General features: G+C 41.6%; 1 protein-coding gene across 3 annotated transcripts in view; it reads left to right on the plus strand.

Annotated features, from left to right (window-relative positions):
• Nucleotides 1–14,553: 14,553 nt before the first annotated feature.
• npr3 (natriuretic peptide receptor 3) overlaps nt 14,554–24,470 on the plus strand; it is a 76,120-nt gene continuing 66,203 nt past the window's right edge. For 2 of the 3 annotated variants that reach the window (XM_078396026.1, XM_078396045.1), the window contains exon 1: nt 14,555–15,956. In XM_078396026.1, coding sequence (XP_078252152.1) covers nt 15,308–15,956 — 649 coding nt within the window. In that variant the 5' untranslated portion in view covers nt 14,555–15,307. Of the gene's footprint in view, nt 15,957–24,470 lie in introns of all 3 variants that reach the window. The other variant, XM_078396036.1, reaches the window with a different exon arrangement.

A 24,470-nucleotide genomic window follows, 5' to 3' on the forward strand; every position in this document is an offset into this window, starting at 1 on the left:
GGAACAGGATACGATTGTGGATGACCAGCCTTGATCACAGTGAATGGCGGTACTGGCTCGAATGGCCGAATGGCCTACTCCTGCACCTATTGTCTATTGTCTATTGAATGGTCGTCTGTGACTATGATATTTCTGAAACTCATTGCACATTATTTGGGGCGAACCAGTGGCACATTGGCAGAGCCGCTGCCTTATAGAACCAGAGATTCGGGTTTGATCCTGACCACAGATGCTGTCTGTACGGAGTTTGTACATTCTCCCTGTGACTACGTGGATTTTCTCCAGATGCTTCGGTTACCGCCCACATTCCAAACAAATGCAAATTTGTAGGTTAATGGGCTTCTGTAAATTTTTCCTAGTTTGTACGATAGAACTAGTTTATGGGTGATCGTTGATCGGCATGGGCTCGGTTGGCTGATGACCTGTTTCCACACTATCCCTAAACTATAAAAAAAGTTATATGACTTCATCTACCCTCTGGGTAACAATGCCTTTCCTTCCAGATTGCCATTGACTGCAGTGCAAAACTACTAATTAATTTGTCAATACTAGTGCATTATATTTTATAATAAATATACAATTCACACCCCATTTATTTTACAGCTGCTGTATCCTAGCCAACAAATCTTTTACTTCACAAGGGGTCAATCTTGAAACATTAGCATTACCATCTCCGTCCTCACAGATGCTCTCTGACTGGCTGAAGCTTTTCAGCATTTTTAAAATTTTTATTTTTCATTTCCAGCATCTGTGGTATTATGCTTTTACTGTCTAGTTATACCCTGTCTGGCTGCAACGTCATTAGTGTAACAGAGCTTCGTAGATGCCGATTCACACATTTTCTCAACCCTTGATGACAACTTAAAAAATGAGAGAAAGATTGTAAATTGTAATCCAAGAATATGTGTCTGAAGAAGGGTCTCGACACGAAACGTCACCCATTCCTTCTCTCCAGAGATGCTATCTTTCCCGCTGAGTTACTCCAGCATTTTGTATCTACCTTCGATTTAAACCAGCATCTGCAGTTCTTTCCTACACACATATATTTATACAGTATAATGCAGCTTCAGAAAGTTTACGAAACATCACATCTCCATTTCTATTTCCAACATTCAAAATCAGGCCAGCAAAGGCCATTCAATTCCTCTGGAATTCCCCATTCTACTGCAGCATAGTGAGGTGTACCACCAAATGATCTCCAAGCCACAAATTAATATTCTGGAAGAGACAAATATGCAAAGAGAAATAAATTAAGACGCTTTTGAAAGTATTCAGAGAAATTTCTTTATAAGTCCCTAAACAACTAAATAAATTCCAGGGGCTAAAAATTACAAATATCATAACCCTATCCTGCAATTTCCCCTGTGCATTAGAAACCTCCTTTGCTTTGGAGATCCATTTTAACTTTTTAAGTACATTATCTACAAGGACTTTAGCAAGGCTTTTTGACATAATCCCACATAGTAGATCCGTATGGAAAGTTAGATTGCACAAAATCTAAGGTGAGCTAGTCAATTGGAATTAATTTCAAAATTATCTCGGGGGAAGAAGTCAAAGGCTCTGATACTGCAAGGCAGCATCTCTACCACTGTGCCATGTGGAGGTGCCTTGAGCCTCTACTTAGTTTAGTGCAAGGTAAAGCCAGCAAAGTCCAATCAAGGATAGTCCGAGTAGGAAAATAACTGCAGATGCTGGTACAAATCAAAGGTATCACAAAATGCTGGAGTAACTCAGCAGGTCAGGCAGCATCGAGGAGAAAGGGAATGGATGATGTTTCAGGTCGAGACCCTTCTTCTACAAGAAGAGAGAAGAATTTTCTTGCCTTCCATCACAGTGAGGGGGTGCCTGGAGGAGTCACTGTGATGGATGTTTGTGTTAAAATTGTGTGTCTTGTGTCTTTTACTCTGTACTGTTGTGGTTGCGTGGCAAATGATTTTCGTTCAATTCATTTTGAATGACAATAAAGGCATATTATTATTATTATTCAGACTGATGTCGGGGGGTGGGACAAAGAAAGGGTATAGGTGGAGACAGGAAGACAGTGGGAAAACTAGAAAGGGTAGAACTACTAGGAAGGATAGTCCGAGGGTCATCAAAGAGGTAGATAGTAGTTCAGCACTGCTCCCTGGTTGTGGTAGGATGATTCAGTTGCCTGATAACAGCTGGGAAGAAACTGTCCCCAAATCTGGTGGTCTGCGTTTTCACACTTCTATACCTTTTGCCTGATGGGAGAGGGGAGAAGAGGAAGTGATCAGGGTGAGACTGGTCCTTGGTTATGCTGCTGGCCTTACCAAGGCAGAGTGAAGTGTATATGGAGTCAATGGAAGGATGGTTGATCAGCATGATAGTCTAGGCAACGTCCACAGCTCACTGTAATTTCTTGTTGTCTTGGATGAAGATATACCCAAACCATGCTGTGATTCAATCCAATAAAACACTTTCTCTGGTGCATCATGTTCCTAGGAGTAAATATCACCAATAACGTGCTGAACTAGCCATATTGAAAGCACACTAATGCCTCTACTTCCTTAGAAGGCTTAGGAAGTTCGGCATGTCCGCAACAACTCTCACCTACTTCTACAGATTACCATACAAAGCATTTTAACAGGATGCATCACAGCATGGTTTAGGAACAGTTCCACCCAAGACCGCAATAAATTGCAAAGCATTGTGAATGCAGCCCAGACCATCACACAAACCAACCTCTCTTCCAGTGACTCCTCCTACACTTCACGCTGCCTCAGCAAGGCCACCAGCATAATCAAGGATGAGTCACTCCCTCTTCTCCCTTCTCCCATCGGGCAGGAGGTATAGAAGTGTGAAAATATATACCTCCAGATTTAGGGACAGTTTCTTCCAAGCTGTTATGAGGCAACTGAACCAACCTACCACCAACTAGGTCTATCTACTTCATTGAAGTCCCTCAGACTATCTTTAATTGCACTTTACTGGACTTTATCTTGCACTAAACATTATTCCCTTTATCATGTATCTGTACACAGTGGATAGCTCAATGGTATTCACGTACAGACTTTCCTCTGATTGGTTTGCATGCTACAAAAAGCTTTTCACTGAACCTCAGTACACGTGACAATAAACTATACTAAACTGTAGATGTTTTTAAGGATATGCCGAACTTCCGACGCCTTCTAAGGAAGTAGAGGTGTTGGTGTGCTTTCTTGGTCATAGCTTTGACGCGGTTGGTCCAAGACGAATTGCTGTTGATATTTATTCCTATGAACTTGAAGCTTTCAGCCATCTCTAGTTTGGTGCTATCAATATATATTAAGGTGTGTGGAAACCACGGCAGGATTTACACAGTAAATTGTAGTCCTGGAGAGTGTTGCAGAACAGAGCGATGTGGGAGTGCGGGCCATTGTTCCATGAATGTTACGAGTCAGGTGAACCGTGTGGATAAGGGGTAGGCCATTTAGAACGGAGATGAAAAAAAAACTTTTTCACTCAGAGAGTTGTAAATCTTTGGAATTCTCTGCCTCAGAATTCTCTGGATGCTTTCAAGAGAGAGTTAGATAGAACTCTTAATGATAGCGGAGTCAGGGGGTATGGGGAGAGGGCAGGAATGGGGTACTGATTGTGGATGATCGGCCATGATCACATTGAATGGCGGTGCTGGCTCGAAGGGCCGAATGGCCTATTCCTGTACCTATTGTCTATTGTCTATTGTGGTGAAGAAGGCATTTGGCAAGCTTGCCTTCATTGGGAAAGAACTCCTGCAGGATTTTCAAAAAATGAAGGTCCTTTAAATAACTATAAGCTTATTTTTGTTACTGCAAGTTCAATGTTACATGGTTTAGTCGCGTAATGTTGCATAAGTATCAGGTTCGTAAGTGACAGTGCTCTCTGATTATTGTGTGGAGGCTACATGGAACCATTTTTTCAAGACAGCTTTTATTCTGCTTGCCTATTTCCAAAGTAGCTTTTAAATAGTTCTCGAATTATGTTAACATAGAAACATAGAAAATAGATGCAGGAGTAGGCCATTAGGCCTTTCGAGCCAGCACCGCCATTCAATATGATCATGGCTAATCATCCAAAATCAGTACCCCATTCCTGGTTTCTCCCAATATCCCTTGATTCAATTAGCCCTACGAGCTAAATCTAACTCTCTCTTGAAAACATCCAATGAATTGGCCTCCACTGCCTTCTGAGGCAGAGAATTCCACACGTTCACAATTCTCTGGATGAAAAAATGTTTCCTTAAAATCAAGTCTGTCCCAGATATTAATACAGTTAGCCGTTGATAGGATTAAATATTTCTTTGTTTTACATCTGCATTCACTTTGATAATAATCTCCCTTACATGCAATTTTGATTTTTTCTTTTAGAGTCATAGAGCACAGTACCAGGCCCTTCAGCTTGAATCATCCATGCTGACCAAGATACCCTTTCTAATTTAGACACGTTTCCCTGCTTTTGGTCCATATCCCTCAAAACCTTCCCTATACATGTATGTGTTCAAATGCCTTTTTGATGTTGACGAGACGACACGTGGACCCGTTGGGTACCCGTTGTGACGCCAGTCGTACTGTGTAAGTTTGGCTGTTAACTCCAAAAACTGTTTGATCACTCCCCTTCAAGGTGTAGTTGATCACGTATTTGATCGACTTTACAGAGGAGCATATTTCCACGTTGATGTGACATTTGAACAACTTCAACGGTGGAGCATTATAGGGCACCACCCAATCAGAAGTAATAGGTCAATTCTGGTGTCCTTCTTGATGTCTCTGAAATCCTCCCATATCTGGAGACCTTCTCCTGTACAGAGGATATGAATCATCTGCACACCTTGTCCTCTCGATAAATGGCTTTGGGAATCTCTTACTGCAACTTCCATTCTTCCAACATGGAGAGAATGTGTTGTTGCATGAATCATGTGCTTCAGTACCAATTCATGCAGCTCAGGAACTACTTGTGGGTCTGGTATTTCAGCTTGCACTAATCTGTCAAAATCTTGTGGTCTTGGCTTACTCGCTACATCAAGCCACAGCAGGTAGTGCAAATGAGCATACAAGATGAGATTTTTAGTAATATATGGATAGATAGATGAACACGGAAGTATTAGATCAAAATGACGATCTCAAAATGGCGATCTCATCTTCTATATATATATATAGGTATGTTCCCGAAATATAGCCAAAACGGTACACGATAGCACAACAATTTGAACAAAACTTGATACTGCGCACCGCAGGCGAATGGTGAGTAAGGTGCCCCGAAAATTGTTATGCTATCGAGTACCGTTTTGGCTGTATTTCGGGAACATATATATACAAGATGAGATTTTTGGTAATATATAGATATTGTACATGCCCCAACTATTTCCTCTGGCAGCTCTTTCCATATACCCACTGCCCTCTGTGTGAAAATGTTGTCCCTAAGGTGCCTATTAAATCTTTGCCCTCCAGTTATGATTCCCCTATTCTGGGGGGAAAAAACTCTGTGCATTCACCCGATCTATTGTACTCATGACTTTTTAATACACTTTTATTTATCTAATTACAAAATCAGTAAAAATAAATTTATGAATGGCTGTTTAGCCAGAAATCTATCAGTTAAAGGTTATTTGTCAATAATTTGCTAGCTGAAATGGGCTCAATGTATTTACTATCTGTGCCATGGGTGTGAGGCAGAGGAATGAGAAAGGTTGTGAGTTTTATGAGGATGATAATACACAATAGACAAGAGACAATAGGTGCAGGAGTAGGCCATTCGGCCCTTCGAGCCAGCACCGCCATTCACCCTGATCATGACTGATCATCCACAATCAGTACCCCGTTCCGGTCTTCTCCCCATATCCCTTGACTCCGCTATCTTTAAGAGCTCTATCTAACTCTCTCTTGAAAGCATCCAGGGAATTGGCCTCCACCGCCTTCTGAGGCAGAGAGTTCCACAGTTTCACAACTCTCTGAATAAAAAAGTTTTTCCTCATCTCCGTTCTAAACAGCCTACCCCTTATTCTTAAACTGTGGCCCCTGGTTCGAGACTCCCCCAACATAGGGAACATGTTTCCTGTCTCTAGCATGTCCAATCCCTTAATAATCTTATACGTTTCAATAAGATCCCCTCTCATCCTTGAGGAGTTGAGGGGAGGACAAATGGAGAACAGACCTCCAAATAATCATCTGTAAAGAAACTTTACATGGATAGGAAAAATTTAGAGGTGTTATGGCCAAGGTGTGAGCAAATGTGACCAGCTTACATGGGGCAACTTAGTCAGCGTGGACGTATTGGGCTGAAGGCTCTGTTTCCATGCTATATGGCTCAATACTCTGAATATATGATTAAGCATAAGTGCACATTCATTTTCCCACAATGGTAAGGGTGCACTTGCAGGATGTTCCAAGAACCAACAAGTTTAAATTAATAAACCTAGCTCTGGTATGGTCCCTCTCGAAAGACTCAATGAATTCTACGCTTGCTTTGGGCAGATGGTCGGTGGAGGAATGCCACCCATGCTGCCAGTCTTGGGTGCACCGGTACCAATGGTTAGTCTTTATAGTCATAGAGTGTGGAAACACCCTATTCTCATATCTGGAACATCTAGACAACAAGGACTCCTACATTAGACTCTTATTTATCCATTATAGCTCCACCTTCAACACCATAATCCCATTCAAAATCATCTCCAAATGCCTGGACCTAGGAATCAGCATGGTCCTCTGTCATTGGATCCTCGACTTTCTGACCCAGAGACCAGTCAGTGAGGATAGGTGATAACGCCACCTCCACAATAACTATGAACAATGACAAGATGGAGTACAGGAAGGAGATTAAAAAACTGCGTGACATGGCGTCAGGACAATAGCCTCTTGCTCAATATCAGCAGGACAAAGGAGCTGGTTAATGACTTAAGGAGAAGTGGTGGAATACATGCCCCAATCAGCGTCAATAGTGCCAAAGGATTAATGGTTGCGAGCTTCAGGTTCCTTGGCATTAATATTACTAATGATCTGTTGTGGACTACATGGATGCTCCAGGAAAGAAGGCCAACCAACACCTCTACTTCCTGAGGAGACTGTGGAAATTTGGTATGTCTCCAATGACTCTTGCAATCTTCTACAGAAGCATCATTTTAAACATACTGTCAGGTTGCATCAAAATGTCTAGAATTGTAGATGTAGCCCCGTTCATCACACAGACCAGACTTCCCTCTATTGACTCTATTTACATATCATGCTGCCTGGGAAAGTAACCAACATCATGAAAGATTTATCCCATCCCGGTTATTCCTTCTTCTCCCTGCTCCCGTCCAGTTGAAGATGCAGAAGCTTGAAAGCACACACCATCAAACTCAGGATACCTTCTTCCTCCCTGTTATTAGGCTTCTGAATGGTCCTTTCATAAGCTAGGATACTGTCTCATTTACCTCTACCGATTCTGGACATTGGACTTTCTCCATGAAACAGATGCGCTATATTGCCGAGAACTATATTCTGAACTCTGTATCTTCCCCTTAGTTCTCTTTTGACGTAATTGTATTTGTGTAGTATTATTTTATCTGTTTGGATAGCATTCAAAACAAAGATTTTCACTCTCATGTGATAATAATAAATCTAACCCTAACATCTTTTTGGGATGTTATTCTCTTGTTATTCCATTAAAAAACATCCTATTGGATTAAATGGTTAGATAAATCTTAGAAACATACCTACGTAGTATCAGAATTGGCACAGTGATATCCCATACTTACACAAATGACACCGGGGCTATGAACCCAAACATAAAACCATGCATAATCATCTAAAAATACGAGAATTTGCTTATAGTTAGTGTGTTCCTCTCTCCCCTAGAGGGCAGTCAGGATGTTTGCAAAAAAGTACTTTCCACTTCATGCACCACTGTAGCACCTTCCTCAGGGTGAAGAGTATACAGGACTTTATTGTTGATAAAGTGACTCATAAAACTGGAATATTTCTTACACTTATGTAAATCCAATGGCACACAAAGAGGCACTCAAACTCCCATTTAGTTTGTTGTGATAATATCCTCAGAGGAGTCAGGAATTTTGATTCCTCCCCTTTGTTTTTTTTTCGCTTCTTTACTACTTGACGTTAAAGTGTTTCAAGAATTGCAATAATATAAATCAAAAACATTAAGGATTACACAAGGTAGTCTTTATGGTCTCACAAAATAAAATATACAAAAGTGAATAAGTACTAAAGACTGTTTAAAACATTGGGGTTTGACGGTCATTTCATGCCAGTGCCCTGTCAATGGCTATGTACAAATACTACAGTTTAAAAACAGCCTGAATCCAACATCAGGGCCTGACCACACACTAGAAGTATATTGAATGACATTCCCTAAGGGAAACCTTTCACATAGCTTCCCCTCAGAGTCAATCTGTGTCTTGGCAACTGGTTTACACTCCATGTGGCATTGATATGATGACACCAAACTTCTTCGGTCTGAATGCACTCTAGAGGATATAAATGTGGTATCAGTTAGAAATTAATTCTGCCTTGCACTTACATTAAGTAGTGCAAATTCAGAGATAGGGATCTCACACAGAATGGGGAATGAAAATGATCAGCTGTTGAAAATCCGCATGTGCATATAATTCTGCAAAATGACGTACTGATTCCTTCAGGCAATTAACAGTAGGCCTGAATACCATGATAACTTTTCAGTAACTTTTAATCCAGTTACCTACATGATGGAATATCTGTCCCGCCAAGAAATATAAATTGTGTTGTTAAACTGATAATGGAATATTTCGCGGCCCATAGATTACTTTTCACCTTAATTTAAATTAATGCAAGGTCCTCAGAGAATGTAGACACCGTTACTATTATTAAAACACACTATCAATTAATACTTACCCCTGTTGGGATGCATTGTAACCTGTACTGGAGCTCGGTTATTTAGAATCTTCAATTACATTAATATTCCTCGTTGTGTAAATATTATATAGATTCGGGAAAAATATAACCATGACGATTTCTCTAGATTCTTCTTAATACCTGATTCTTCCAAGTCACAGGACATGGAAAGCTTATTCGATCCATCAAGTGAACTTCCTTACCCAATCAAAGTGTGTCCTGGTTTCTGCTCTATTCTTTAATATTCCTCTGGTACAAACAATTATCTTATTCCATTTTAAAGAGAGCAGATGGACTGTGTTTCAGGAGCAACTGATGGACTCTGTTTCAGGAGCGAGTCATGAAGAACATCTTTGCATTTTTACTATATTTCTTTTTAAATCGCTTTGCGATCATCTGATAACCATCTGTTTATTTATTGATTTAAAATCTCAATGACTTTTGATCATATCGTATCTAACTGCCTAAAACTTTTGGTTCCAATTAAAAAGCCAGTTTTTTAAAAAGATTTTCTTTGAACCTGCAACATTCCAGTAACTCTGACAAAAGTCATGAACAAGTTCAGCATCAGCCCTTGCACTCCATGCCTCGCCTTACACCAAACTCCCAAAGTTTTAAATAGTCGTTCTTCACTTTTGTAAATCTTATTTTGTGAGACCAAGAAATCCATTTGCCATCTTTTAAATTAAGTCATGAGCTCCCAGTGCTATTATTTTATTGACTTCTGGATCTGCATGAAGCCCATTCCTCATTGCCCTTCTCCGATTCTCAACTAGATGGGAAATCTTAATGCTTGGGAAAAAGAAAAAGAGTAGAAAAAACTAGAAAGACTCATGATTTATTTTTATTGACTTTTAGGATATGAACCGGCATTGCAGTATTTACGGCCTCTTTGCAAGGGGATTAAGAATCAATCACATCAGGCAAAGAAAATGATGTTAGCTCACTAATGACCAGATTTATGGAATTCAACCTCACAACTTGCTACGGTAGGATCTGAACTCGCAACCTTTGGGTTGCTAGGCTACGGTGCCAAATTATAGCTACTTTGCCCGTTACTCACACTGTAAACAAACTAAAAAAAACATTAATCAGAAATTCCTGGAAGTGCATATTAAAGACTATGACTAGCTTATAAAGGTTATCAATCAAATGGAAATTATGCAGCTTTGTCCCGAGGATCTAGGGAAATTAACTCATTCTAAAAAATAATAATTATGAGAGTGAATCTCAAGGTTAAGAGAAGGCCATGCAAAAACAGTTGTAGGAAATTGAATGAAAATGCTTCAAAACCCCTCAAAACCATCGTCTTTAACTATAGTTCTGATGGTGTCATTTTCAGTTGCCTTTTAGTTTAGAGATACAGCATAGAAACAGCCCCTTTGACCCACCGAGTCCGCACTGACCAGCGATCATCGCAGATTAACACTATCCTACACACACTAGGGATAATTTATACTTGTACCAAGCCAATTAACCTACAAACCTGTAGGTCTTTGGCCTATGGGAGGATACCGAAGATCTCGAAAAAAACCCACACGGTCATGAGGAGAATGTACAAACTCCATACAGACAGCACCCGTAGTCGGGATCAAACCGGGGTCTCCAGCGCTGCAAAGACAGTAACTCCACCACTGCGCCACCTCAGTTCAAGCTTCACTCTTGAGACTCATGTATTTACTGCTCCAAATAATAGCTCAGATATTTCTGCTCGAGTATCTGGAGTGGAACGTGTTATACCAAGAAAGAACAAGGCAGTCTGAAGAAGGGTCTCGACCCAAAACGTCACTCATTCCTTCTCTCCAGAGATGCTGCCTGTCCCGCTGAGTTACTCCAGCTTTTTGTGTCTATCTTCCGTTTAAACCAGCATCTGCTGTTCCTTCCTACACTGCTGATGTACTAATGTTGTGCTGAGATAGTTCTGCACTGACAATAATGCTTTGATTATGGAGGTGAACTTGTGCTGGCAGCTCAATTTGTGCCAAAGTTGAGTCAAGTTGCAATACAAGTTTGGTTGGGGAGCACTAGATTTAACATACAAGAACACCACTGCTGGCAAAACAAGACTGTAAATACTCAAAGTACTGAAATATTGGAAACCTGAACTGAAAATAGAGAACACAGGAAATATAGATGAAGCTGCTTCTATGAAGAAAGAAAGTATTTGATGTCCAGAATCCACAATTCTAATGAAAGGTTAATCGGCATATTCAATAAGTTTCTTTCACGATCTACTGAACATTTCTGTTATTTTATTTTCATCTCTGAAATTTCATTGGGCAATTACAATCCTTACATAATTCTCAACTGCATTTGGAAGAAGGACAACTAAACCTTTTCATTGATCTGCCAGTCCACACCCAGCCCCAATTTGCCATTCGTATTGATCAAAGCTTGCACCTTTAGTTACAAGTGAAAAATAAATTGAGAAAAACGCATTCATTATTTTTGTAAAAATTACTTCAAAGTAATTTTGTATTTACAGTTTTTATAATTTTGTCAGGAGCGCAGGGCATCAGGTCCAATGGTGTCACTATTTAAGCATATTTAGTATAGTGCAGTGATTACTTGTTCTATAAAACTGCAGCATGGAAATAACAATATGTTCTGAATTATCGGTGCACAGTGGTGACAAGGTTGCGTCCCTGGTCTAATAATCCAAGAGATTTGACATCACGATCATGATTGTGACATCACGATCTGGGGACATAAATCCAAAACCAATCTTGGCTGTCAATTAAACAATTTAAGAGTAAAAATTGGGTAAAACTATTTTTTTTCTTTTAATAATCCTTAAAGAAGGAAGTCTTCCATTATTCCACCATACCACTCCAGATCCACTGCAAGACTATTAAGTGGAAACTTAAATGGTCCAGCCATCCCCTATGTTGTATCAAATTGACAATGCATTGTGAGAGTACCTTCACCATTTGGACTGCAGGGCCTAGAGAAGATAGCTCACTAGTCATTTCTAAAATGAACATCAAATATGACTCGGCGATGATGCCCGAATCCAATAAATTTATTTTAAATTTCATGCAACTAGTCAAACATACCTGAGGGTTTTTAGTTTTTCATTGGTTTTGATCATAGGTCATTGATTTGAAAATTCCTGTCCATTTCTGACCTGGTGAATAGCATTCATTTTTTTAATAATTCACACAGATGAGTCTGAAAACTGTAACAGGAGCTGCTTCTTCTCGACAGCCACCAGGCTATTAAACACTATAACCTCCAAATAAGCTCAGAACTGCATTGACCTGTGGCAATATTCTTGTCTTGCACTATTAATGTTTGTTTGTATATATATATATATATATATTTGTTTTTAATGGAGCGTCACAACGGCTGGGAAGGCAGGTGAAGGCTACAGTGGGCAGGTGCTATAGAATGGGAAGATAGACGCTCCCGCCCCCACGAGTCTCGGGCAGATGAGGCTCGTCAGCCTGGGAAGGCAGTCCATCTAGGAGAGGGAAAACTCTGATCTAAAACCTCCACTGCCTTGTGGCCATATCCAGTCAAGGAATAGGCTGCAGGAGTAAACCTCAAGAAAAATCCGGAGTCGGAGTCCCTAAGGCAGTTAGTCGTTGTCTACAACCTCGTTCTGGCAGCTCCTGCGATGGCGCTGGTGCAAAATTGTAATGGCTCTGCTGTTCCTTTGGGTTGATCACCGACGTGGAGAGGGGGGACGTGCTGCATGGGCAACAGCCTGTCCTTCATATGACATCGCCCTGGCTTGCATCCGACCACACATCGATGCTGCTCTAGCCGAGGATTGGAGCAGGCAGCCAACAACCAGGATGCATCACCCATGGTCAGCCATGACCGAGAGGTGCCTTAGATATATATATATATATATATATATATATATATATATATATATATATATATATTTGCTTTTTTTTTGTTTATATATGTTTACATATCTGTACTACTGCTGCTAAAAACTCTTCACTGTGTCCTTTTCGGGACATATGATGATAAAAGAGTTTGCTTTTGCATATCTTAACCTTTAATCTCCCTGAATGCTGGCTTCTTTCATCAAACACCCCACTGATTGACCCTTCGGTTAGCCAATACTATATTGGGGGTTCACATAGAGAGTGTGGATTTCCCTCTCTCTGCTCCTTCCCGCCATCAACAACCTTGAAGAAAGTATGACAGAACACAGGCAAAAACACCTTCTGCATTTCTATGTGTCTTCTGCTGTTGAGAAAAAGCCACAGAAAGTATCTATCTCAACAATCAGCCATGGAGGGGAATTAAAAAGTCTCCCAATGTGTGTGCATAAGATCATCTATCTATTCTTAGTCGATAAACCTACGTTTGCTCTTCTAGAGCAATATGCATTTTAATTTAGAGTATAGAATGCGTTTCGAGGTAATAAACACCTGTGTCGGACTTCTATTCAGACGACAGGTTTGCTTTCAACACTATTATCCCATCCAAGCTCATCTCCAAACTCATGGAACCTGGAGTCAGCATTTACCTTTGGAAGTGTATCTTCAACTTCCTGACAAACAGACCACTATCAGTGAGGATTGGTGATAAATCACCCTCTACGGTAATCCTTAAACACTGGTGCCTCACAAGGATCCATTCTCACCCTCCTTCTACACTCCTTATACACTCATGACTGTGCAGCCAAATACAAATCCAACTCAGTTTACAAATTTGCAGCCAACACCACTGTCTTGGGCCAGATATTAAATAATGACGAGACAGAGTACAGGAAGGAGATTGAGAATCTTGTAACCTCGTGCCAAGACAAATGAGATTGTGATCAGCTTCGATGAGCGAAGTGATACATATAACCAGGTATACATTGTCGGCGCCGGTGGAGATGGTTGAAAACTTCTTCAAACTGAGGAGTTCTGAGGAGTACATTTTACCAGCAACTTGTCCTGGTCCAGCAATATCAAAGCAAAGGCCAGGAAAGCACACCAATGCCTCTACTTCCTTAGAAGGCTTAGGAAGTTTAGCAATTTCTTCGCAGCTGTTATCAGACAACTGAACCATCCTCTCACCAACTAGAGAGTGGTCCTGACCGACCATCTACCTCATTGGAGGCCCCAGAGGATTTCATCGGACTTTACTCTGCACTAAATGTTATTTCCTTTATCCTGTAACTGGAATTGTGGACGGCCTGACTGTAATCACGTATTGTCTTTTTACTGACTGGATAGCACGCTTCAAAAAAGCTTTTCCCTGTACCTCGGTACATGTGGCAATAATAAGCTAAACTAATTCGGAACTAATGAGGACTAATTTGTCTGATGGAGGGAATTATTTTTAAAGCTGGTACTTTGCTTCGCCAATAAAATGTTAGTCCCATTCACGGTTCCGTGGCGATATATGAGCGCTTTCCTGCATCAGACATAGACATTGAGGCATAAGAAAATAACTGCAGATGCTGGTACAAATCGATTTATTCACAAAATGCTGGAGTAACTCAGCAGGTCAGGCAGAAGACATAGACATTTGGGCAACGCACGCTTCGAGCATCAGTCGTTTATAACTTCTGTAAAATTGCTTAAGAATGCGTTTCATCTTTGCGTGCTTTAAAGGTCGGCGGCTTTTTAAAGGAAAAAAAAACACGCGCAGACTCGGAACCTGGAGAGCAGCAAATGCAAGACCCAGGCTGTTTGGAGGAACAGTTCCCATGTGTGTGTGCAGGCGTTGGGATTTGCCACAGGGAAGCAGAGGTCGCCCGAGGGAAGCCGTGCGGAGCTGCGGTGACTGTAAGCCAGTGCCCCCACACGCATCGACAGATGGCAGTGTTGTGGATCCATCCTCGCTCGCTCTGCCTGACTCCAAGAACCGGGTTTTTGCACAAACGGGAACTCTAGTCACCGATTAGCGTGGCAAGATTTTCTGCATTCTTCTCTCTCTGCTGAAGAAGTCTTGCACTAATGAATCCTTTATTTCTCCCTGTCTGTCTCTGGAAGAATAAATGAGGGTGTTTAAAATTAAAAAAATCGCAACAAACGAAGGACTTAAACCTTTCGCTGTCGACAGTCCTCGGAAGTTCAAGGCAAAAAGACTTTTAGTTCTTTCAGCTGTGAGAATAGGTGTCGCAGTGTAAACAACAAAAAAAAGCGTTTGAACAGAAAGATGATTCCGGACTGAAGGCAGGGAACCAATTGGATGATAAAGCCCTCCTCCCCGTGGCTCCCTGTGGTACAGTCTTGGCTAACCCGCTATTTAAACGGCGGCTTTGCAACACTCAACACAAAAAGCAACCAGTTTTTCCACGGTGTACGATCGCGTTCAAGAGAGCAGAGCCCAATCCATCTCCTGTTGCAAAGTTACTGTTGCAAAGTTTTTTTTCCTCCCTTTCGACTTTCTGGGTTGCTCTTCACACCCCCCTCTCTCTCTCTCTGTCTCTCGCTCTCTATCTCTATCTCTATCTATCTCTCCCCATCCCACACACTGAGCAAAAAAGCACCGAGCTGCTCCCAAAGATGCGATCTGTTTCAACCGGCCGAGCTGTCTTCTACTCGGCGTGGGTTTGCCTCGTCCTTGGCAGCACGGTGGATGTGAGCGTCCTGGTGCTCCTGCCGGTGGAGAACTCCTACCTCTTCTCCATGAACAGAATCAAACCTGCCATCGACTACGCTATCCAGAACCTGGCTCAGCCCAAGCTCAACTTCAACGTGCGCTACTTGGACTCTGAGTGTGGCAACAAGGCTCTCTTCCAGCTGGTGGACATGAGCTTGCTGCAGAAGCCCGATGTCATCATGGGACCCGTGTGCGACTACGCGGCGGCGCCGGTGGCAAGGCTGGCTTCCCACTGGAACATCCCGATGGTCTCAGCCGGACCCCTGGCATCTGGCTTCGTCCACAAAGTCCCCGAGTACTCGTACCTCACGCGGGTCTCCCCGTCCTACTCCAAGATGGGCGAGATGTTCCTGGCCATGTTCCAGCGCTACAGGTGGAAGCGGGTGTCCCTGGTCTACGCGGAAGATTTCGAGGAGAGAACCTGCTTCTTCACTGTGGAGGGGGTGCACATCGCCTTCGTCGGCGCAGATTACCACATGCACTCCATCAGTGTCTTTGACGAGGACGATCAGTTTGACCACATCTTGCAGGATATCCGGGACCATGCCAGGAGTGAGTGCACTTTTAAGTAACAACTTTACGAAATCCACCCGTGCCTGTGTTGCCATGCTGAGAGCGTCTGACCCCCCTAATGGGAGAAAGATGACCTCGGGTATGCGTTCAATAAGTTAGATCCCAGCGTTAGATTCTCATGTAAATAGTGCATTGTGTGCATACAGGTGAGTTTGGAGAGAGGAAAGGCGATCGGTTTGTCGCACGGTCAAATAAACTAGAAGTCTACTTACTGACAGAATAGATGGGTTCAGTTAAGTATATTAAATATATACTTTAGTTAAGTACATAAGTATACCGAGGTACAGTGAAAAGCTTTTGTTGTGTGCTAACCAACCAGTCAATAGAAAGACAACAGACGATTACAATCGAGACATCCGCAGGTACAGATACAAGATAAAGGGAACACGAAGGGAACACAAGTGTGGATTTCTTAAGTAGGTGAACAAACGGGCGTGATCAGCCGTGTATTTATTAAACGGCTGGCTTTTAGCTCTCTATTCGGATTTTGTGGTGTAGTGTTACCGTGGGGATAGGGGGGTAAGGGTGTATATTAGATAACAGAGAGTGAAAGAGAGAGACAGATACACGCACACACACACACACACACACACACACACACACAAGAGAAAGGGCAGATGTTGGAATCTTGAACAGTGCTGGAGGAACTCAGCGGGTCAGGCAGCGACTATGGAGGAAACGGGCAATCGAGGTTTGGGATCGGGACTCTTCAGACTGATGGAGTAGTGGGGAGAAAGCTTGGAAAGAGAAGGGAGTGGGGCAAAATCTGCGAAGTAATATGACCCTAACCTCCCCTTTTTCCCCCTGCAGTCAGTCAGTTTAGTTTTTTGTGACGTGTACCGAGGTATAGTGAAAAGCATTCTATATTTTGTTGAGTCAGCAGAAAGACAATACATGATGACAATCGATCAATTTACAGTGTATAGATACATGATAAGGGAATAACGTTTAGTGCAAGGTAAAGCCAGCAAAGTCTGATCAAGGATAGTTCGAGGGTCACCAATGAGGTAGATAGTAGTTCAGCACTGCTCTCTGGGTGTGGTAGGATCATTCAGTTGCCTGATAACGGCTGGGAAGAAACTGTCCCTGAATCTGGTGGTGTGCGTTTTCACACTGGATTCCCCCCACCCTGGTGTGAACCTATCTCTCCTGTCCATCCCAGTCCCACTACTCCTCCCATCCCCTGGGTTATTTTGACTTTTTATAGCATCTCCCCTCCCATCATTTCCAACCTTTACATTTCACTCATCTTCTCTCGGTATCTAACATCCTTTTGTCTCATTTCCACCTTTAACCTTGTCACTCTATCCATCTGCTGACCAATTACTCCCCTTCACCTGTATCTACCTGTCCCTTGCCAGGCATTGTCCCACTACACCTTTTTTTTAAAACAAAACATTAACCTTTGTCAATGGTGGGTCATTTTCATATCTTGGGGTCCAATTTATTCCACAGCATCTAATGTTAATATTAATCAAACAATCTCTCATTTTTTAATTTGAAATGAATAATTAGAGTGGGTAAGGATTAAAACAACATTCCTCACCAAAATGTGTTTGGAGTCTTTTTAAGGATTCCACACCAGGCTGTGGTATCTGCAGCACCGATACTGCAAAACGTTTAAGGTAGCACTGGACGCCACTGTCACATAATATATCAAAACTGCCATCTATTAAACTGCCCAATATACAGCAACAATGTATCATCATAGAAATTCAGTAACAATGAAGTAATTCAGTTGCTGAACATTAAACCCTCGATCTGGCCAAAAATGTTTGCCAAAACAAATTGGAGCATAATGAAGAAACAGGAAGTCTTGAAACGTCTCACCTATTCATTTTCTCCAGACCTGCTGCGTTATCCAGCTTTTTGTGTCTATTAAAAAATTGAAGATGCTGGTTTATGAAAAAAAAACACGCACACAAAGTGCTGGAGTACACAGCTGGTCTGGTAACATCTCTGGAGAACATGGATAGGTGACATTTCGGATCAGGTCCATTCTTCAGATTGATTGTGGTGGGGGAGGGAGAAACTAGAAGAAAGGAGGGCCAGGCCAAAGGCTGACGAGTGATAGGTGGATACAGGTGGATAAAGGCCAGAGATGAAAATACAAAAGGTGTGAGATAAGGATAGGAGAAGTGCAAATTGTGAAGCCAGAGGAACATAGATGGAAGGAAAGGGGGAGGGGAGAGGAGAAATGGGTGTGCAATAGACAATAGGTGCAGGAGGAGGCCATTCGGCCCTTCGAACCAGCACCGCCATTCAATGTGATCATGGCTGATCATTCTCAATCAGTACCCCGTTCCTGCCTTCTCCCCATACCCCCTGACTCCGCTATCCTTAAGAGCTCTATCTAGCTCTCTCTTGAATGCATTCAGAGAATTGGCCTCCACTGCCTTCTGAGGCAGAGAATTCCACAGATTCACAACTCTGACTGAAAAAGTTTTTCCTCATCTCAGTTCTAAATGGCCTACCCTTTATTCTTAAACTGTGGCCCCTTGTTCTGGACTCCCCCAACATTGGGAACGTTTCCTGCCTCTAACGTGTCCGTTTGATAAGTGTTTTCTCGTTTGGCAAAAAAATCCTCTTTTAATTTCAATGGCACAAGCAAAATATAGGTATTTTCCACAAAGTGTCTTGTCAATTTTAATTGTTTCTTCATTTTTACAGAAGAGATAAAGATCAGAATAACTTCTGTATTGAATATTTAAGGGACTGTCACTCAGCACCATGACCAAATTAAATTCTTCTTGAAAAATTTCTTTGTAAATAATGCATGACTTTAACTCTTTCTCAATGCTTCACAGTGAGATCCCCTCCTGTACTAACTGGTTTTGCCCAGTTATATAACACACATCAACATTGGGAACATGTGTTATATAACACCCAGTCATTTTGTCTTGAATATTTGCTTTCTCCCAAATTGAGTTAAACTAAGACAAACAACAAAATGATGATTTTTAACTTGTTAAACGTTTTAAACTATTGTAACCATATGTTGTTAATCGTTCCTGTTTTCCATCCTTTATAGACTTGTGCTCATCCATAACTCTGCTGCCTTCATGCTAACTTAGAGCAAGCCTTGTTAACCCAGTTCCAGGCCAATTTTAAAATATTCATCCTGCTATCATGGTAATCTGCCCATTCCTTTGATGTTCTGAAATTTCTCCATTCCTCCAATTCTGGATCCGTAGACTTTTTTATTTTCATTGCTGCACCACAGTAATCATGACAAATGTTGCCCTAATCCATCTTTTGACATTTTAACCTGATATCACCTGCTGTGGCTTATTATCAAATTTTCTTTGATAATGTTTCCATGACATGCTGAATGAATGTAAGTTGTTCTTGCAGTATTACTGACTCTGCCAACTTTGCGAAGTGAACACAAGCTGTTGGATTCTTCTAAAATTCAACAAATTCTTTGATTTTTTTAAGGAGGGAATCCTGCTGCCATTGCATCAACTGGGTATTTTGTGACTCCACTCCCCAAAATATTAGTTAACAATTCAGTTGTCAGAAGATGGCTAATTCCAGGCAATGAACTCCAGTTTTGCTAATGGGAATGAATATTAAGAAAACTACAAAGTTTCATTGTAATATTCAAAGCTGTATATCAGATCCTGCTCCAAGTATTACAAATTGTTTTATTCATTGGCCTTATCGCAATGCTATTTCCAGCTGTGCTTGGCTGAATTAGTAGCATCTTCATTTCTGAGCTAAATGGTTTGAAGTTAAATGTTGACTTCAATTCTCACTCCAGCATTCACATACATATTTCAGCAATAATGGGAGTGCTGCAAAATCTGAAGGGCATACCTTTAAGTCAAATATTATAAAAGGATTTCATCTGTCTATCAAATGGATATTTTAGGGCTACTGCAGCCACTTACATAATAACTGTGACTGCAGTTCATGTTATTAATCACGTTTAAAAGATTTTGAAACCGGATAGGTTCTCTGTATCATATCATATCATATATATACAGCCGGAAACAGGCCTTTTCGGCCCTCCAAGTCCGTGCCGCCCAGTGATCCCCGTACATTAACACTATCCTACACCCACTAGGGACAATTTTTACATTTACATTTACCCAGCCAATTAACCTACATACCTGTACGTCTTTGGAGTGTGGGAGGAAACCGAAGATCTCGGAGAAAACCCACGCAGGTCACGGGGAGAACGTACAAACTCCTTACAGTGCAGCACCCGTAGTCAGGATCGAACCTGAGTCTCCGGCGCTGCATTCGCTGTAAAGCAGCAACTCTACCGCTGCGCTACCGTGCCGCCCTTAAGTCCTTTTGATCCTACTTACTTTCTTGCATTAAAATAACCTTCCATTTCTTCTTACATTTCAATCTGCCTTAAAAATGTATCTTCATTATTGATTTACATGGTCAGTTGTCTATTATCAGCAGATTGTGGTTCCTTTCTCTTCCAATGGCAACAAATTGGTTCTATTTGTTGCGGTGACTGACAGTCAGTCTTACACAAGTCATCATTTAAGATATAACTTTGTTGTTTATTTAAGTCATTCATATAAGGCTTGCATTATAATTTGAAGGATTTTGTGACTTGACCATGGGCCGTACATTACGTGATTTGAATGGTGCCAGAAGATTTTTGATTATCAACTGTATTTTAGTAATAAATAACGTCTTAAAAAAATTCCAGTGAAGATCAAATTTTAATGCAAGGCATCAATACTATGACATTATTGCCATTTTGCATGTTTTAACAATGATTCTTGTGATACCTTAACCTATCTGCTTTCCATCTTGAGCCACAAATAATAATTAGGTTCTGCCTGTACCTGTTGAAAGAGATCCAAGTGTATTAATACACTGAAAGTTGAGAAGGTTGTTACATAATCCAAGCTGCGAAGTTTAACTGATGAAGGGAGAGGTGAAGATTCTGCTCACAATGCATGAGGCACTCTTTAAATTGACTCGACAAAATCCTTGGCTTTCTTTTGCCCCACTTGACAATTTGTGATGTTGCTGATTGTGAAGATGAATTAACGAAGCCCAAAGAACAGAAGCTGTGCTGCATGTTCAATGCATAAGCAGGCACAGGGCCCTAGTGAGACCACACCTGGAGTATTGTGTGCAGTTTTGGTCTCCAAATTTGAGAAGGACATTCTTACTATTGAGAGAGCGCAGCATAGGTTCACGTGGTTAATTCCCGGAATGGCGGGACTGTCGTATGTTGAAAGACTGGAGCGACTGGGCTTGTATACTCTGGAATTTAGAAGGATGAGGGGGGATCTTATTGAAACATGTAAGATTATTAAGGGATTGGACACGCTAGAGCAGGAAACATGTTCCCGATGTTGGGGGAGTCCCGAACCAGGGGCCACAGTTTAAGAACAAGGGGTAGGCCATTTAGAACGGAATTGAGGATAAACTTTTTCACTCAGAGAGTTGTGAAGCTGTGGAACTCTCTGCCTCAGAAGGCAGTGGAGGCCAATTCCCTGGATGCTTTCAAGAGAGAGTTAAACAGATCTCTTAATGATAGCGGAGTCAAGGGATATGGGGAGAAGGCAGGAACAGGGTACTGATAGTGGATGATCAGCCATGATCACGGTGATGGCGGCTGGCTCAAAAGGCCGAATGGCCTACTCCTGCACCTATTGTCTATTGTCTATTGTCTATAATATCTATGTATTTGAAATTATCACACCCATTTGAAGTCAACGAGCGGAAAGCATAGTTCATTTCCAATTGCTATTGATTATGAGTTAATCTTCTATGACTTCAATAAACTATACCATTCTTAGTTATTTCAAAATATAGAGGTCACTTATCATCACAGATGTTTATGGCAATCACATATGGGGATGCAGGTCTTGTGTCAGCTTGGACGATATGTAATGGCAGAAATTACCCTTGCTGGTGTGCATTGGTATGAACATCAGGGGATCCACTTTGGTGAAAAGAGCAACAACATCTTCTATGTTTACTTTAGCCTAATCCCTCATCAGAAACTGTTGCCAGTAATAGATACAAGATAATGGAGTAACTCAGCGCGCCAAGCAGCATCTCAGGAGAAAAGGAATAGGTGATGTTTTGGGTCGAGACCCTTCTTCAGACTGAGAGTCAGGGGAGGGAAGCTAGAGGTATGAAACAGAGTCAGGGGAGAGGGAAGCTAGAGGAAGGAGTCAAGGGAGAGGGAAACTAGACTATGGGTCAGGGGAGAGGGAAACCTCTCCCAGTAATAATAATCTGCCAGTAATAATTCAGTATTAACAATTGCAACTGTCTTGCATGGGATTTGTGAAGACATTGGTTCGTTTTTAAAAAATCTTTAACCTGGATCGATTAGGCAGTAGAGCAAAATGAGCAGTCGAGGTAAGCTGTCTTTGTCACGCATGACTGGATTTTAATGGAAAAGAAAATTAGGCAGACAAGCTGCCGAATCACTGACATAAACTTTGACTGCTGCCACAGCTTCCAATTACCATTATTATACTCAAGTCAAAATCCAGCATTGCCTCTTGAAGATTAAATACTTACAGCTGTCAAATATATCGTCCAGCTGCTCTTGTTCTTTCGAGTCTGGCTTTCATTTGGTCCACATTAGGCTGTGATTACATTTACAGATAACATCTACTAACTGGGAGACAGAGATTTAAGGCAATTGATGGGAGAATGGACGGTGAAGCTGAGAAGAAAATGATTTCAGTGGATGAGTGATGGAAGTCTGGAGTTTACTGCAGGGAAAGGTGGTTGAGCTAGAAACTTTCACCACTTTTAAAATGTGCCTGAATTAGCATTTGAGGAGCCAATACATGTTGATTCGGAAGTATATTGGCTGATCATTGTGCCAAAGGATCCAGGAGAACTGGCAACCTTGCCCTCAAATGTCAGTTGTTGTCCAGTTGATATCACTATATAGAAACATAGAAAACAGGTGCAGGAGTAGTCCATTCGGCCCTTCGAGCCAGCACCGCCATTCAATATGATCATGGCTGATCATCCAAAATCAGTACCCCATTCCTGCTTTCTCTCCATATCCCTTGATTCTGTTAGCCATTAGAGCTATATATTTAATTCTCTCTTAAATTCTATAGTTCTGAGACAGGATGTTTTGGGTTGATTTCCAGATATTTTAGCACAAAAAGTAAGCTGACATTCCAGTTCAGCACTGAGGGAAAAGTTCACTGTTGGATTTTAAGGAAATCCATTTTGTAGGATTTGGACATTGCTGGCAAGGCTCACGATTATGATTATTGTCCACCCCTAATTGCATGTGAGATAGTGGTGGTGAGTCATGTCTAAGTCAAAACTTTCTAGATACAGCCACAATGGTTGGGTATTTAAGAGTGAATCACATTGGGGTCACATAGAGGCCAGACCAGGTAAGGAGGGCAGATTTACTCCCCTGAAGAAAATTTAAAAATTGAGCATCAGCTGCTCACTTTGATTGAGCATCAGCTGCTCACTTTGGTGGATTAAAAAAAGTCACAAAATTTGTTTTTGTGGTTTGCTATTTAGCCTTGATGTCCCAGGCAATATTTATTTGCCAAGCAACATGTCTAACTCAAACTTTCTGGAAACAACCACATTACTGTGTGTGTGAGAGATAGCTGTGCAAAAACTGGCTGCTGTGTGCCTTACATAAGTACTGTGCTTAAATAATTGTCGACCGGAAAGCACTTTTGGATACTTTGAAAGGGCTGCCACAGGTAAAGGTAATTTATTGTTTAAAACATCTGGCGATGATTGTCATGCCTTTTAATCTGCAACATAACATTGTATTTCACTACTTACATTTCTGGTTGCCAGATTACAAAATAAGGATTTAACGGCATCAGTGAGGAAGAGTAGAAGATTTACAATGATGATGCCAGACATATTTAGAGAAGACGCACAGATTGGGATTCTTTTCTCTCACGGAAAAAAAATGCTGAAGAGTAATAGATAGAGAGATACATCATAAAGACAGGCCTTTTGGCCCACTGAATCCATGCTGTCCTGTACTAATCTAATCTAAAGGGCCTGTCCCACTTAGGTGATTTTAAGGCGACTGCCGGCGACTCGGCTGTCTCCGACAGTTCGCCGGGGTGTCGCGGGCATGATCGTGAGGAGTCTTCCAAGAATCGTAGTGGATCTCAGCGCGTCGCTGAGAAATGAACCGGAGTGAAATTTCTCTGTGACAGCTGGCTTGTTGCCAGGTATCGTAGCTTATTGCGGGTGCTGTCGCATGCTGTCCCCAGGTTTGCTAGGTTCTCTTTGATGCATTTAGAATAATATTAACAGTCACCGGCAGTTGCCTAAAAAAAATCGCCTAAGTGGGACAGGCCCTTAACTTTATTCTCAACATATGCGATCAATTCACCCCAGATTCTACTACTACCTACACACAATGGGCAATTTATAGAAAACAACAAAATGCTGGAGTAACCAGCTGGGAGCTGGATAGGGTGGTGGGTGGATGGAACAAGCTGCTGGAGGAAGTAGTTGAGGCTGGGACGAGACCAACGTTTAAGA

Source organism: Rhinoraja longicauda, chromosome 1 (assembly GCF_053455715.1).
Source record: "Rhinoraja longicauda isolate Sanriku21f chromosome 1, sRhiLon1.1, whole genome shotgun sequence".
NCBI classification, from domain to species: domain Eukaryota; kingdom Metazoa; phylum Chordata; class Chondrichthyes; order Rajiformes; family Arhynchobatidae; genus Rhinoraja; species Rhinoraja longicauda.